General features: G+C 37.3%; 1 protein-coding gene across 1 annotated transcript in view; it reads right to left on the bottom strand.

The window, feature by feature from the left end:
* Positions 1-18244, bottom strand: part of LOC129356360 (transmembrane protein 132C-like) — a gene marked incomplete at its 5' end in the record, with an annotated part of 107861 nt that overhangs the window by 31771 nt on the left and 57846 nt on the right. The window contains 1 exon segment of the mRNA XM_055025953.1: positions 9318-9507. Within this exon segment, the coding sequence (XP_054881928.1) occupies positions 9318-9507 (190 nt within the window).

Raw genomic sequence — 18244 nt, 5'->3', positions numbered from 1 at the left:
AATGAAACTGATAAAGCGAAGACCGCTTTTGTTACTCCACTTGGGTTCTGGGAGTTTAATCGGATGCCTCAAGGGGTTACTAATGCACCATCAACATTTCAGAGATTGATGGAGAAATGTATGGGTGACCTGCATTTGAAAGAGGTTTTGGTTTTTTTGGATGATTTGATCATATTTTCTAACAGTCTTGAAGAACATGAAACCCGTTTACTCAGAGTTCTAAATCGTCTGAAAGAGTTTGGATTAAAACTCTCCCTGGAAAAATGTAAATTTTTCCAAAACATCTGTCAAATATTTGGGCCACATTGTTTCAGAGGAAGGTGTTGAGACAGACCCAGAAAAGATTTCTACAGTGAAATCCTGGCCAATTCCTACCAATTTGAAAACTCTGAGATCTTTTCTGGGATTTACTGGCTATTATAGGCGTTTCATAAAAGGATATGCTACTATTGCCAAGCCTCTTAACAATCTGACCCGTGGGTACCCATCAACTAATAAAACCTCAAGAGCACAATCTAAGTGCTCACAGTTTGATCCAAAGCAACTCTTTGGTTCCAGATGGACTCCTGAGTGTCAGTTGGCTTTTAATACTCTGATTGACAAACTTATTACTGCACCAGTCTTGGGGTTTGCTGATCCTGTATTACCTTACATCCTTCACACAGATGCCAGCACCACAGGACTGGGTGCTGCCCTCTACCAGGAGCAGGAAGGGAAGCTCAGGGTAATAGCTTATGCTAGCCGGGGGTTGTCAGCCAGTGAAAGTCGATATCCAGCTCACAAACTTGAATTCTTAGCACTAAAGTGGAGTGTAACAGAAAAGTTTCACGATTTTTTGTATGGAGCGGATTTTACAGTGGTCACTGATAGTAATCCCCTTACTTATATTTTGACATCAGCTAAGTTGGATGCTACCAGTCATCGTTGGCTGGCTGCACTTTCTACTTTCTCCTTTAAGTTGCAGTATCGAGCAGGGAAACACAATCTAGATGCTGATGCACTTTCCCGTCGTCCCTGTGAAAAATCTGTGACAGATGAGGTTGAACATAAAGATCAGGAACTCATTTCTCAGTTTGCTCAAACAACATCTTTTAAGCAGCACTAACGATGAGATATTACCTGAAGTGATTGATGCAATTTGCCAAAGTCGTCTAGTTCGGACCAGAGTTGAAAGTCTTTTGGTTGAATCGCTCTCAGTCAGTGCAGATATAATTCCTGTGGACTACTCTGAAGATTCACATGGACTTCCTGTTGTTCCTGTGATGTCTCATGCAGACCTACAAGACCATCAGAGAGCTGATCCTAGTATTAGGGAAGTAATCCATCAGTTGGAGACTGGTGAAAAGATTCCTTCAATAATCAGGGGTGAACTTCCAGAACTTTCTCTTCTCCTTAGGGAATTAACTAAACTGGAGATGATTGATGGCATTCTGTACAGAAAACGCCAGGAACATGAACAATATAAATACCAACTGGTCCTTCCAGCAGACCTTCGTCAATCTGTTCTCCATAGTCTCCATAATGAGATGGGCCATCTGGGAGTGGAGCGAACCCTGGACCTTGTTAGGGCTCGATTCTATTGGCCAAGAATGGCTATGGAGGTGGAGAAGAAAATAAAAACATGTGGACGTTGTGTTCGGCGGAAAAGTTTGCCAGAAAGAGCGGCTCCATTGGTCAACATTCAGACTTCACGTCCTTTGGAACTCATTTGTATGGATTTCCTCAGTATTGAGCCTGATAGCAGCAATACCAAAGACATTCTTGTGCTGACAGACCATTTCACCAAGTTTGCTATTGCCATTCCAACGCCAAATCAAAAGGCAAGAACAGTCGCCAAATGTCTTTTGGAAAATTTCATAATATATTTTGGAATACCAGAAAGACTACATACAGATCAAGGTCCGGATTTTGAGTCCAAGTTGATAAAAGAGCTGTGTGCTATGATAGGAATCCAAAAGAGTCATACAACACCATACCACCCAAGAGGAAACCCTGTAGAAAGGTTTAACCGTACACTGCTGGCAATGTTAGGAACTCTTGAATCAAAACAGAAGTCAAAATGGAAAGAGTATGTTAAACCTCTCGTTCATGCGTACAACTGTACCAGAAATGAAGTGACAGGATATACTCCTTATGAACTTATGTTTGGACGTTGTCCTCGACTTCCAATTGATCTTGCTTTTGGTCTCCCTGTTTTTAAAGAGAAATGTCCATCACATTCACAGTATGTACAGAACCTGAAGTCACGGTTGAAAGAGAGTTATCAGATGGCATCAAAGAACTCTGCTAAGAGTGCTGAAAGGAACAAGACTCGGTTTGATCAGCGGATTCTACCATCCAAGCTGGAAGTTGGAGATCGAGTACTTGTGCGGAATGTGAGACTCAGAGGTAAACACAAACTCTGTGATAAATGGGAACAAGATGTCTTTGTGGTGGTGAAGTGTGCTGGAGATCTTCCAGTTTATAGTGTAAAACCAGAGTGCAAAGATGGCCCAATACGCACACTACATAGAGATCTTCTTCTTCCGTGTGGTTTTCTCCCTACAACAGATGCTGAAAGATCAACTGAGACTGTGTCAGTTCCAAAAATCCAGAGACATCAACAACTTGAGAAATGGCAAGAATCTCCTGATGACTCTGTAGAAGGTGAAGACTGTGAACAAGAGATTCCATTCTATCTAGTTCCACCTCAAGTGACGGTTGAAGTGGAGAAAACACTCACAAAGTCATCATCTTCTGATGTAGAGAACTCTGTTGCTCTAACAGCCTCTCCAATGAAGAAACAATCTGTTGAAATTCCTTCAGAGTCTGAGAGTGTGAAGTCAGTTGTTGAAGTGGAATCAACTGAACTAGAATCCAGTGCTGAAGACCAATCTGATGTGGTTGTAGAGCAAGTTCCATCTGATTCTGAAGACGTGCCTGATCCAGGAAGCCCAATTGGTGAGACTGTTCAAGCTTCTGATTCTGACGTTACTTTGAATACATCCCTAAACTTTGATGGCATAAATCAAATTAATGACGTTCCTCCAAAACGTTCAACACGTCACAGAATGGTGCCTAAACGACTTCAATATAGCACTTTAGGCAATCCGCTTATTTCAGTTGTTCAAACTTTATTACATAGTTTGTCCGATGCCCTCGTTTCGACACCCACTACTTCTAGCACTGTTCAAATTATCTAAATGTTTACATGTCACGGGACGTGCATGATTTAGGGGGGGAGGGTGTAACCCAGGGTAAAAACTGCCCTTAATCCCGCCTTTGTTGCTCCATTGGTTGGCGTGATAGTCAATCACACAGAGTAGTCAGCCAATCATTGCACCTGGAGTGTTTTTTAGGCCTGCTCCAGCTTTTCCCAATCAGGTGTGAGGGGAGAGCTGGAGACAAAGGAGCTGCAGGTTTGTGTTTCCAAACAATTAGTTGATCTCTTTGTTGTTATGCACTTTTAAAACCTCACAATATAAAAATTACGTAGATCTGGGTATCCAGTGAGCTTGGAGCCAGGAAGTTCTCATACAGCGATCTATAAATGGAATTGGTGAGTAATGAATATGTTTTGTTGGTGGTGGTATCCAATGCTAATTGTTTATGAAATATACCATCTAACTTTTAAATTCTAAACATGTATTTAAGATAATGAAATGAATGCTGATATCTTTAAGTTGTTTTAAAGATTTGATTGTGGATATGATTGTATTTATTTCTGGATATAACTGAAAAAACAGTCTAGTTAACTAGCAGGATGGTAATTTACTGGACCTGTTTATTTCAATACAGGCCAGGTGACCCTTTTTGGGTTAAAGGATGGTGAGCTTCTGATAACTGGCTGGAGCCAGGAGAACCTGAAATTGACTCCATACTGGTCTGGTAGGAGGCTGATGGTCCACAATATTTCCCCCTCCATCTCACTACATAGACACACTTCATTATTCATCTTTTCATCGGACACAAATTGCGCTTGGACATTCTCCTCTTGAATATCTGGAAAAAACACACAATGGACTTTTAAATGTGTGTCGGTCAGACATTGTACTGACCAGGCGGGGAAAAGTGAAGGACTTTTGTGCACAATTATATAGAAGATTTACTGCAGTGCTGTGTATATATTTATTGTGTTTTTGTTTTGTATGTTTTGTCTTGTAATGTTTACTTTTCTTTAAAATACATAGTATTGAAAGCAATTATTCTTTTGTTTCGTTTGATTACTGACAACAGCTCCAGTAGATGAATTTAGTCTTCTGATCTCAGATGCTACTTAGTCTTGTGCTACATTAAATACTGCTACATGTAGTTTTGGATGAACTCTGGATTTTTATCAAAAGATGAGTGAAGAACACGGATGCAACTTTTTGTTGCAACTTAGTGTGAAACTCAAGGGTGCACCAGTGACAATTTTTACTGGTTCGACACAGTATATGCAGAGCATAAAAAGACATGAGGGATGAAAACATGAGAGAAACATTTCCCACTACAAACATATGGATGTTTATACAGACAGAAAAACAGTCCCCCGCCTCCACTTGTCGCCTCCACTCACTACGCTTACAGTTAATGCTAAGTTAACTAATATTTAGCTGGATGTGTGTGCCCTTCAGAGTTTTGTTTTTTTTCTGGCTTTTTTCTGCTTTTACAGCAACAACTATAATAGGATGATTTCAGCAGTCCTCTTGAAAATGCTCTCATGAGTGTAGTCTATGTCACAACGCCATAAAAGTCTTGCTTTGCATTCGGTCTAAAGTTATTGCCTGGCCTTCACAACCTTGATTTCTCAGTTCTGCCAGGAGTGAAGTCTTCATGTGACTAATATAATTCAACCAAAAATAAGTGGTTAATCATAGTTATTTAATGACTGTAATTGTTCCATGTTTTTGTGATAATGTTTAGTCTAATATTCTCAGATTCTTACCCTTGCTCCCAAATCAGCTGTCATTATTTTGCTGATTGGTACTCACCTGGTTTCCATGTAATAGTCACATCTGCACAGTATTTCATCTCCTGAGCTTTGATTTTACTGTTGCTGCAACTCAGCTTGAACTTAATGTGGACAAAAGGCTCATGTTAGTGTTTATGGTAAATATTTTAAGAGTAAAGAATAAAACAGACTTATAGCTACCTGTGTAAATTGAACATATGAGGTTCATTTTTCTTTACATTTCTTCTCCAAACAATAAGAACACAGCGGTTTATTAATTCTAAGTCCTAGTTTCCTCTGCATACTGCCATCTCCCAGCCGCCTGTATGCAGAAAGAAACGAAAAAAGCAGCTCAATTTGGCCTACATAAAATAACTCTAGAAGAACGTGCTTACATATGATCACAGAAAAGTTAATGCAGAGCTTTGTGTTAATGTCCTTCATTATAATACTGAGGGACAGTGAGCACAAGGCTAACGATATAAGGTTTGAAATAGAATTAGTTTCAGAAACTATGAATAAAATGCTAATGATGTACTGTAAAGAGCTATGGGGGCCACACTGGCTGTCTCTTCTAATGAGAGAACAGAGAGACACAGCGTGGCAAGAGGGGGATCAAAAATTCATGGGAGGATGCGGTAAAAAGTGGCACACACTCTGCTGGCAGGTCTTCCCACTGTCTTTTAAGATAGTAAATGAAAAGCTTTCATGGTTTCTCTCCCCATCTGCTGTTTTAAATTCAGGTTGGAATTGATGTATTTTAGTATTGCAGTTTTATTTCCTTCTCTTTTAGATGTCAAAGGAAACACATTTTTCTTTAAAAAAAAAACCAAACCATTATTTGTTGTTATGATACAGAGCAGACATTTTAAAGGTGAGTTCAAAGACCTTGTATCAATATGGTCATTTATCTGGACTTTCATACAGTGCAGCACTGAGTTTGCTATTTTATTTTATTTCATTTTATTTTTTTTTTTGCATTTTTGGCTCACTCCAGGTATTCCAGCTTCATCACTAAACAGTCCCCAAACACAACTATTAGGTGAATTTGTCTCACTAAATTTCCCGTAGGAGTTGGTGAGTACGTGCATGCATGTAATTATGGATAGAGTTGAATGAAATGTGAGCGTTTTTGAAACACAAACAAAACAAATGGTTACTTATTGTTTATTGTTATTTCTTTGTTGTTTCTGGTGATGTGGACAGTTTACCAAAATAAAATGAATGAATGAATGAATGAATGAATGAATGAATGAATGAATGAATGAAACAAATCAAAATGTCTTCAGATAATTCTGAAGTAAATTCATGTATGGCAAGATTGATTTTCTGGTAAACACCAGGACTATGATCTTGTGTTCTTTCAAAAATGACATATTAACAAATTATTACTTAAAGTTGCATTATGTAGCTTATATAATTTTTGCACATTTCTTAAAACAGTCATTAATTATGTTGTGGTAGTAGAAAATGAGCCATATAATCTGGGAGAAAAATCAAGCTCTTCTGGCTTGTTCCTGTGGCCCTAAAGCCATCTGAAAAACACACCACTTGGCCAGAAATAACCAATCAGGTCAAGGAGGAAGGTCTTGGCGCTGTCAGGGGCCAGGCCAGTCACTTCACCTTTTTAAGGAAGATGTTTTTCTGCCATCACAGGTGGACACGTTTTCTAGCCTGGGCATTCACTGCAGGGAACGAGTTGCAGCATAGCAAAGATCAAGGGGAAGGGTGTGAGGAGTGTATACACAAGGATGATTGACAGTGCAAAGACCGGCCTCCAAGCTCTGACTGGTTGTTTCTGACCGATTTGAAGCTATTGCTCAAATCAATAGCTTCAAAGCGTGGTTCTGGGTCCCCACTCTACCATGAGCCTTAGGTAGTTGACTCAGATGAGCCCCCTCAGTGGAATTTCTTTTCCCTTTCTCCAGTATACATTATGGAATGGTGGCAAGAAGAAAGAAACCCATAAGACATTTGTTTTGCAGTTTGCCACAAGACATGCAATGGACACAGCAAACATCTGGAAGGTGTTCTGCACAGATGGGGCCTCACCTAATTTGCGTTCCGTAGATAAAACCAAATATGTCGCTGAAAACACACATAGCAAATCAACCAGAACGTATCATCTGTGGTTGTAGTTCACTCATTTTTATGTTTAGACATTTTTGCCACCTGGTGTTGATTTGTTAGATTAAATCTCCAAAAATAAACAATGTTTGTGGTGGAAACATCACCAATTGTAATAATGTTTCTGAGTTTAAAAGCACTAAGTTTAGAACCAAAATAGACACAAAAAATACTTCACACTATCAAACTTGTAGAAAATGGATAGATTTAGATACTGTTTTTATGCTAAACATCTAGATTTGAGTAGGGAATTATAAGCGTTCATTTTAAAGAATGATTCCAATCAAAACAAACCGAGACTCAAACCTAGAAATTGCCCTGCAGTAGAAAATTTCAGACAAAAACTTTATAAACATGCCAAACTGAAGATTGCCTTCTTCTCTGAAGTGCTTTACTTTTTTTTTTTTTGTTTGTTTTATTCTGTCTTTGTGATCATTCTTGCACTTTCCCTTGTGGTGCCATTAACACAGTTGTCACACTTTTCTCAGAGTGCAATTTTTAGGGCTGTCAAACTTAAACAACAAAGAAGAATACTGCAGATTCTGGATTTCACATTTAGCAGGCAGCTATAGTTATAGTGTGGATGCGTACACCCCTCCATGGGAGTACAGGTCAGAAGTGATCACAGGGAGATGAAACTTATATTAAACACAGGTTTCTACCACATGTAGTCATGTGGAAGAAACACATGCCTACATGAGGCATGTGTTTCTACTAGTACCAGTATTTGACTGTTACTCTGCAGTTAGACAAGTACTGCAGAGTACCAGGAATGAAAGATGTGCCTACAAAGTTGAATGCTGATGTTAAATCTGAACTAATCAAATTGTTTATGTGAATTCGACTTAGCTTTCTTGTAGTGATTGCTTTAGTCTTAAAAAGCAGGAGTTACTGTGAAAGCACTTTTGCCCTTTAGTGGTATAGTGCACTTGATGAATAATGAAACACTAGGTATTGATGTCGTTTATCTTAGCACAAAAGGTAAAGATAAAAATCTGGTCCCTAACATAAAATAGTTTCCTGACATTGTTTCTAACGTTGCCTTACAAAACACATCTGTTGACATGCTGAGTTATCTGCCTTTTACTTGTACTCAAAATGCCATTTTCTTTTAGCTCTCATGCGTGCAGAATTAACTCTGCGAGCAGTGGATTGCTGAGTTTTAAGACTATGATGAATAAATCCCTGGACAGATGTTTCTCTTCAGAAATTAAATCATCATTTCAAAACTGTTGTTGTTTACTAAGATTACTTTTGTCTGATATGTAAAATTGTTTGATGATATGTATGCTCTTCTTTTTTGGTGACACAATGGATTACAGCTGCAAATACACTAGTAGCATGTGCATTCATAAGACCCTGTGGGTCTATTTCAATCCCAATAAAACGATCCCATTGTAAACATCCAAGTTAGAAAACAAAAACCTTGTTTGTCTTTATTTTTACCAAACTGAAATTGATAAAACTTCATGTTTTATCATGTTTGCGGAACATAATTAGTCTTTTGATGCTACTTGCAAATTTATCAACATTTATAAGATAAAAATCCAATATTAATTAACTTCTCAATCAGCAATCTCTATAATGCATTCTCGAGCATCACTGTTGTGTTAAAAATAACATGTATTGGAAGGACTGAATGGTGATGAAAGAACTGCAATCACAGTTCCTGTGTCTACTAATAAGTTCAGTTTTAGTTTTAACAAAGCAAAGTTTTCAGATAAAATGAGCTGGGGGCAAAAGTGCCTCATTACCAAGTCCCTAATCACCTGTAAAAGGTGTTTATAAAAGACAAATGAAAGAAGATAAATAAATACAAAACAAAGTCAGAAGTCTTCTTCAAGAAAGACGGCTTTCACATCACACTTAGGGTTAATAAAGCTGGGCTAAAGGTCAATGTCAAATTTATTTATAGAGCACTTTTAAAAACAAGTTTAAAACTGCACCACACACACACACACGCACACACGCACATGCACACACACAGATAGGATACATAATAAAACGTACTGCTATGACATATTTTTAATCATCTAAAACCCCAACATTTGATATCTTAGTGTATCAATTACCTGAAATTATATAAACTTATCTTGTTTTGGGGATTTTTTTTTTTTGCTTTAAAAAATCTATACATTTGTTTTTTTCCATCCAACAATTTGGGCCATTGCCCAGGTAAGCTTTTGTTAGAGTCAGGTAACAAAGTTGAAGGTGGTCTGAAATTGGCCACAAAGGAGCATAGAGTGTGCCCAGGGGTGTCAAACTACTTCTTTCTTACCATGGCCAGTGGCACAATCCCGCCTAGGTCCTGCGATGCTAGACGGATGAGGGTCTGCACCTCACTGGTCACTGTGCGGGTGAGTGGATATTCCACCTGCCATGTCACCTCCCTGCTCCCCTGAGTCACCATCAAGCCGTTCACCTCCAGATCTACCTGCAGGACCCGCTGGTAGCCCACTGCTTCAACTCTGTGGAAGACATGGAGACCAGAAATCAGGCACAGAGTGAATTCAGCTAAGAGAAAAGGAAATAAAGCAAAGAAAGACATGAACTAGTCATGGGCCAGAGGAATAAGATGAAAAGGAGGAAGACTGTCTTTAAAATTGTAAACATGAATGAAGCAGAGGACAATGGAGGAAAAAAAAGGTGAATAAATTAAGATGAAGGATGAGTAACATTGTTCTTGTCAGAGGTAATTTTTTTAAGGCTAAAAAGAGTGTGTACTTCATGAGACGTGATCTATACCATCCTCTGATATTATAATAAAAACTGCAAGTTTCCTCAAATTCAGTCAGATCTCTACAATCTGTTTTAAAGATAATCATCTCGTCATTGATATTCACTCTCAAATAAATCCAAAACCATCATGCTGTCAAAAAATCATCTTTTTTCAGCACAGTATCCGACATCTTTCCTTGAGATTACCCGGGCCAAGAAAATCATTTTCTATTTGCCGTTGTAGATACGAACAATAGAGAAAAAAATAATGAATGCAAAACAATATACTGCAACCATATTTGATTTGCTGAATGCTTTGTTTGATTGAGCCAATGCCGTTCCTGTAGGTGTCAATGTCAAAACTTGCATATCTTTTCCAGCAGTGGCATGCAAACAATACCCACTGAATGGAAAATTACTATTCATACGTAGGGATCTTAAAATGGCACTCACACATTCAAAAAGGCAGAAAAGACAACAACTTGAACCGATTGGACAAAGGGGAAAAAAATATATTCAAACTGTATTTTTTATTTTATTTATTTATTTTTTACCATATTATGATCCTTAACAGTGCTTGGGCAATTTCAGGGACAACTAGAACAAACCTGGAGAGAGATCAAACTCAGCAAGAGGAGGGGTTTATTTGGACAGAGATGAGATCCGAGCTTTTCATTAAACATATTTTGGGTAAGTCTGAATTTACGTCTCTCTCCAGCTCTCCCGTATGTTCACACTTGCGATGCAAGCCTCACTTCAAAGTGCATTTTATTTATTTATTTTTCAGGATGGGCTGTTAATAAATAGGGAAGAGAACACTTACAGAAAGTGAAAATCACTGTGGATGAGGAGGGCAGAAACAGCAATTCTGGGTCAGTCAGAGAAGCTTTTCAGTTTCAGCTTTAAATGCTTTAAATAACTGGTGATACTGGTGTGTTAAGAAACAGAAATAAAGAGTTTTGGTTCGAATGAACTGAGGGAAAAAATGGTGGGATTTTGGACATACTTAGGATTGTAAGACTTTTTCAAGAGCGGTCATGCAATCATCACACTTCACAGTCAGTTTATATACTGACATAAATTCAAATATCTCAATAAAAGCTACTGTTTTTTGAGTGCATTCAAAATGTAGTATATCATCTCAGCTCTAAGCACTCAAGGGAGGATTACGGTACAACCCACAACAGGATACCAGTTTACAGTCATGTTTGGCTTCAACAGACCGTGAAAACTACAAGATGTTGGCATACATCACCACTAAAAGGAAACCAGTGTTTTGACTTTTGGGGCTTGGATCTAGGACAGATATATTTCCGGAGAGAAGTTTACATACATTACATTGTGTGCATGAATTTCATATTATTTAGAGAGATAAACATGTTGGATAATGGATGGAAGGATGTTATTTTTTCAGGGTAGGTTGGTTGTATAACCAGCTTCTTCAACAAATTTTACACAGACAAATCTTTTAAAGAACGCTACATTTTTTAACAGGACTGACCTAGGAAATTTAAAACAAACATCAAACAGTTAATATTCTGTTCTCTACTTTCTTATGCCAGTTTTAAATATATTTTTTAAAACATTAAATCCACGGGTTTAATGAGCTCACAGTTGATCTGAGGTAAGTTAAAGTAACTGGAGGTAGTCTGACTTCAATACATCATTGGTGGTGAAACGCCCCCACACAGCATGCTACTGCCACCACCTACTGCCAATTGGCAAATGTTAGTGTTTTGAAAACTTTGTCTAGATTTAAAATAAGTATTAATCATTTATCATTTACCACAGCTAAATATTTAATTCAAAGCAATTGTGTTGCCATCTCCACTTCCATACTGTATTTTACATTTGATTTAGTGGCCCTAAGCACATTTTGTTGCTTTATTATTTTTAGGCATTTTTTTTTTCTAAATATTTCAAAAGGAGACACAAAGTGGTGGTGTTCTGTCTATTTCCCGTTAATGCCAGACTTCATAGGCGATGATTACGTATTTGATTTCATGTGGCAGTTTAGATAAGAGTGTAGCGATTTGTTCCCAACTGTGTTTCTACAGACCTGTTTGGGAACTGTTAAAAACAGAGAGGGGAAAAAAAAAAAAAACAAGCATTTAGCTTTTGAAATGGCTTCCTCTAGAAAATGTGAGAGAAATTTTTAAATATTTAATGTCTGTTAGACCCCTGAAGAGTTTCAATGAAATTTACAAAATCTGGAAAGAAAATTGCTCTGTACTCACAACCTTTTTGGTGGCTATAAAACTTGCTTGAAGTTCAAGTTATCAGAAGACTTTAAGGATGCATGTTAAGACTTATGTGTGTATTAAATTTGACAGTAGGGATTATACAAAATCTAGATCAAATCAAATTTGTGAATCAATTTTTATTTATTTATATCTCACACTGATGGATCAGTGAGAAAACACTGTGCTCAATTAAGCTCCTGGTAGATTACACGTTTTAGGCTGCGAGCAACAACTGGCTGCATACACATCTTAAACCGCAGAATGGACGAATCCATCACAATGAGATTGTTTATGTATGTGTGTACATATTTACACAGTTATGCATGCATTGCATATGGATATTAACCCAGCTACAGGTAGATATAATATAAAGAACATGAAAAAACATTGTTAAAAGTAAAAGTAAAGTAAAGAAAAATATCTCAGCAAAAGCTATGAACTGAATTATATCCATTAAGTCGACCACCTTTTATAGATTCGTATTTCTGAAGCAGAATTTTAGAGCAATACAAAGCTCCACTACTTTATATAGCTTGACCCCATGCTGAGCTCAGGAGTAGTAACTGTAGTAATTATGTAGTTTGCACTTTTATTGTGCAATTACAGACAAATCAATTATCTGCAACAGGCATTCAAGCTTTACAACAAAGCTGCAAACAATAAGAGCTTTAGTGCTGAAGTCTACAATGCATTACTGCCTCCCTGTCTCTCTCTCCTAATATGCCTTCTTTCATCCTGGACTATTTGTTTTCAACCTCATTCTACCTATCTTGCTGACCTGCAGTGAGCTGTTGCTCTCAATAGAGGGCGGTATGCTCTCTTTGCTTCTCACTCCTCTGTCCTGCGAGACAGGGATGATGAATGCTTGAAGCACATCGGCCGGAGAGGTCAGACTGCTTCTTTGTGTCTCATTAAAAAGATAACTGCTGTTTGCCCTGTTTTATGAGCAATTAAGAAACTATTTCACACACTTTCTTATGACTATGATCTTTGTTACTCCTAAATGAGTTGATTGGGATAACAGGAATGAAGTGGCCAGAGAGGCAGATGATAAAAGTAAGTGGAAACAGAAACTGAAGCCAAAAGCAAAATGTCTGTGAGGATTACATGAGTGTCTGCACTCTCAAAAACAGGCAAATAGTAACAATGTCCTGATTTGACAACCGATACTGGGGGTGAAGTGAGGTGGAAAATCAGTTATGACAATTTGAAAAGACTTTTAAGCAACGTCTATTTGTCATTTGTTGAGAAGGAAAGCACAAACAGACAAAGGTAAAAGAATCAGCTCAAAAGAAAAATACTCATGTTTTCAATTTTTTAGGATACATTTCAAACATGATTGTCACAACAAAAGGGACTCTGGATGAAAAGCAGCAGCACAAGACAAATGAAATTCCTTTTTTCAAAAACAGAAAAATAAAAAGCTAAGTAGTACATCAACCCAGTTAACTAGAAATTGTTTTTTTTTTATCTTTTCACCGTTATCTGGATGTCAAAGACAGCATAAGAAAAAAATAAACGTTTGCCATCTCTCATGGAAACCCAAGGAGGGCTTTGTTCATCCTCTTCAGTGATTTGATTAGAACTGATAACAATTCATCAAAGGCATGAATCTGTTTCAAAAAAGTGAAACGGCAGTGAATAATCACCAAGAGATAGAGAGCAAATGTTTGTGTGAGTCTTTGTTTACTAGCATGCTTATAGTACTTTGTGAATGTATTCATCTAGGATTTTATGTGACAGACCAAAAAAAAAAAAAACAGAACAAAAAAAAAAAAAAAAAATTGCATTTATGTTTACCCTCATTTAATCTGATGTCCACAAGTAAACTACAGTCCAAGCAGTTCCCTGGAGAAGCCATCTAAATAGTAATTAGGGTTAACCTGTGCATTAATCTGTGCTAATACAGCTCAGGGCTTCAGAAGTTTGTTGGGGTACATTAGGAAACAATCAACTTCTTGAAGAAGAGATCAGAAGACAAGTCAGAGATAGTGTTGTGAAAAGATCTGAAACAAGCTCAGGTTATAAAGCAATATCCCAGGCCAAACAGCTCACAGAAAACTGTTCAATCTATCGACTTAAAATAACAAGAGAATGGAACAACTGCAACCCTACCAAGGCATGGTCGTTCACTTAAAATGACAACCTAAGGAAGGAGAGCATTAATCACAGAATAAGTGAAAATGTCAACTGTGATTCTGGAACAGCTACACACATTTTTGAGGACAATATGTGGACACTGTTGGTCATGTACTTAAAAATCTGGCTGTTATGGATGAGTCACAACAAGAAAGACGTCATTGAAAGACAACTGTAAAAAGTAGCATAAAAGGTTTGCTGTAAGTCATGTAGAGCACACAGCAAAGATGTGGGAAGGAGTGTCATATGAGGTCAAAGACTAAATTCAGATTTGATTGTTTATTTTTATAACTATTTCTTGGCACTTAATTCTGAAAATGACTAAATTAATTCACCAATAAAAGCAACAAAAAGCATGATAAATTGTCATAATGCATGTGTTGAAGTGTGTATTAATTCTTCTGCAGTAACTTTTATCATTGTTGAAAAAGTAAAAACATGGGACGCCAATGACAAATTTGTCATAATCGTATTTCAATGTTCAATAATATGCAAACACAAAGTTGATCTAACAAAAGTCATCAGAACATTTTAAATTAGACATTTTGAACAGTCTTCATGCCATTAATAATGTGTTAAATATTTTAATTTTTCAGGGGATTTGCAAGTGCCCCTCCTATCTTTGTGTTTATAAGTATACTCTTTTTAAAGGGCTACATGGTCATGTTCTATAGCTTTCACCTTGCTGCTCACAGATAACTGGGACACTTTTCTCCTTAAAAACAGTCAATGCAGAAACACTCAGATGCAAAATATACTTTCTTCTAAAATATCAAAAACATGTGCCCTTTCAATTCACTTTCTGTTGGTCTGAATCTAATAAAAAGATAAAAGGAAAATGTTGCAATATGACAACAGATGAACAGGTACAAGAAACTTGAACACTTTTTCAAGTGATAAATTAAAGAAATGGAATCTGAAATGGACAGTCGTCCTGTCCAGGGTGTACCTTGCCTCTCACCTGAAATGTCTTGCGAGGGACAAAGTCGTAAGAGAATGGATGGATGAATAAAATCTATAGCTTAAAGACCTTTAGTGAGGAATCATTTCTAGAGCAGATTCATTTCCTAATAAAGTTTTTTGTTGTTTTTTTCTTGTTGTGCTTTGAACAAGATGCTTGTATTTGTGACCCATTGTGTACAGTGCCCAATGTGTTCACACTCCACATTTGAGCAAAAGTGGACCAGGACACCTGTGAGGAGAAGCATTCGAAGAAAGATGAGATCAACCTGCTGGCTAGAGAAACTAAAACATAAGCAGATGGAGAAATTGTGTGGACACGCAGTAGACACAGCTGTCTTGGCCATAATTGAATCCTGACGCGTGAGACCAGCAGTCATTCAAACAAAAAGGAGGTGTGATGACAGGCCGGATGAGCAACTCCTGCTCCCCATCTGTTCAGGCATAAAGAGGTACCTCCTGTGTTGATGTTGCCTGAATTATTAGCCACATGTTCTTTTTTCAAACTGAAATACAGGTGGAAAAACATAGAATGCAGAGTTTGACATTCTGTCACTTTATTTTAGCAATCACCCCTCAAGCTGTTTGCGAGAATTGTCTGGAAAAAACTCATCAGGAAGATTTTGTAGACAGCAAATGAAAACAAAGAGCCTCTTTTTTTTGGACATGCTTTTGTGTTTTAGGTGTTAAATGAACCTCAGAAGATATTTTTCTTCAAAGATGGAGGCAACATGGTTTTATTCCAAACATATTTCTTAAACAACAGGCTGTACTCTGTGAAATCCTTCTTACACACACAAAATAAAATAAATTCTCTATTTGAAAAAGGAGTCGGGTAGTAAATGCAATCATGTACTCATGTGCTACCTTTGGCAACACCTAGTGAGTTGGTGTGACTTCCTGTGGTGTTGGCTGATGGACTAACAGGCTTAAGCTAAAGAAGTCATAGAAGATGGGAATCATATGGTACAAACAAATTCACAACTTGTGTATTTCTTCATTTGCACAGCCCTTTCAAGACATTTTGTGTGATCTTTAAAAGAGGCTTTGATCAGCTGCAGTCTAGATTTGCTGGACGTCCTTCAATTTTTTTCATAAATCTAGGCTGGTTTTCCACCACATTTTCTTTGCCGTTAATTTTACCTGGTCATAAAAACACATTATCCAATACATGCTTAATAATAATTTATCTGGCCAAATAGAGGAAGTAAAATCTATCTTCCAACAAAAAGTCTCTGAAAATCATACAAGAAATACACCAAAAATTCTGCAAAGATTTTAGATGTGCCTTAAGTTCAGATAATAATGCTTTTAACACTGTTTTGCCAACAACATAATTTTTATCACGTTACTGTTTTCTACAGCTAAACAATATCTACTTTACCACACCTAACAATGTTCATGGAGGCTGTTGGATGTACTGATCAAAAACATGTCCGGCTAATATGTTGTATTTTTTAAATGCGAGGATTTGAGAACCAGTAAGACACCATCTCTAGTGCCATTGGAAAAGAGAAAAATCTAATGTATAATAAGAAAGAATTAGAATTAATTCCAATTGAGCTGAAACAATGGGGCATTTCACGTCTCTATTTATTCTTTTTTTCCACAAACTTGTACCAAAATGGCATGCATTTTGTTGACAAAATTCTGCTGTTAAAGCAATTCCTACCTGCTATGACGAATAACAATTTGAAGTAATTTTCTATAATTTAATCAGACAAGTTAAGCAAAATGTGTGTGCTAAGTAGAATGATAAGCAGTCTCTACAGGAGGTCACTCAGGTAGTTTGGTGTGATTGGGGGATCACAAGCTTTTATGTTTTGTAAGAGTCAACTGGCCTGACTTTATGTTGCAGACCAAAGGAGCAGTGAAAGTCTTCAAAATATATTTTACAATAAATTATGACATTTGAGCGTCTTTATATTCATTGTAATTATTCATATAAATATGTAATTACTATGATAAATAAGCTTACACAAAGTGGTTTTAAAAATGTGTCTGGAAAGGTTTATTTACTAGTAGAAAAGTAGTGGAAGTAGGTTGGGACAAAATGGCTGTGTACAAAGTGCACATAAGGGGTAAGAACTGACCATAGTGACAGTAATCCAGTCTGAATGGCTCTCCAGATAGACACACATTTGAAATCTAATTGGTATAAAGACCTCAAGGGAAATCTAGTAATATCTCCAAATGAATAAAACCTGATTTGAACAGAAGCACCATCTTCCTTTTACAATACGGCAACTATAAAGGTCAGTTTTACTCTAACAGTTCAGCAGGGCCGAGTGTAATGAGGTCATTTAGCCAACTGTAGTTGATGGTCATTAAAGCACTACGATTTATATATTAGGATCTAGTGTAGCAAAAATCTTAATGCGTCTGTGTGTCACTCTCAGAAGTTCAAGCTTTTCTCTAATGAGTTTCAGTGTCTCAGGTCTTATATCAGTCTCTTCTCAGCGATGATGCTAATGAGAACTTATTAAACATAGAAGGACTTTCTTTTTGACACTTCATGTACCCTGAGGGTGAACAGCAGAAGTATGATGCAGACGTTCAGAAAAAAAAAAAAGTCAAAGAAATGTTTTAGTCTTTGTTTTTAAGCCAAGAGGTTCCACAGCAGCTCTGTTTGGGTCGGTAAAAAGGTGATAATCAGGGGGGAGTTTGTGAAAAATTATAGGGTAAACAAATGAGGCACACAATTAAATTAAACAGAGTAAAAAATAGCACATGACAATGTGCAAGTAATCACAGCTAATTACTTCCTGAGGACACCTCATTGCAACACTGTGGCTGTTATTAATGAACATATGCTACTTCTTGCAGAGCTGCTCCCTAACCTTTTGGTTTCTCAGGAACAAGTAGCTTTCCATACTGTTTCATCTAAAATAGATACATTTGCTGAAGTGAAATGGACAGTGGACAGTGGACAGTGAAATAGAAGACAGAATGATAAAAGAAGCCACAAAATGAAAACATGTCAAGAGGCAGGTGAAACATAGAATAGCCAATTTATGTATGAAGGAGATTTCCCTCTGGATCTATCAAACCTTCGACGCTAACCCTGTCTCTGTCGGTTTCAGATTAGTTTGTTTCTGAGCAAGCCTCAAGTGCAAAAGGAGACTGCTGCAGATGTTTGAAAAGA

Source organism: Poeciliopsis prolifica, unplaced genomic scaffold, assembly GCF_027474105.1.
Source record: "Poeciliopsis prolifica strain line A6 unplaced genomic scaffold, Auburn_PproV2 SCAFFOLD167, whole genome shotgun sequence".
NCBI classification, from domain to species: domain Eukaryota; kingdom Metazoa; phylum Chordata; class Actinopteri; order Cyprinodontiformes; family Poeciliidae; genus Poeciliopsis; species Poeciliopsis prolifica.
Note: the sequence above shows the minus strand (reverse complement) of the source record. Positions and strands in the feature narration are given on the sequence as shown.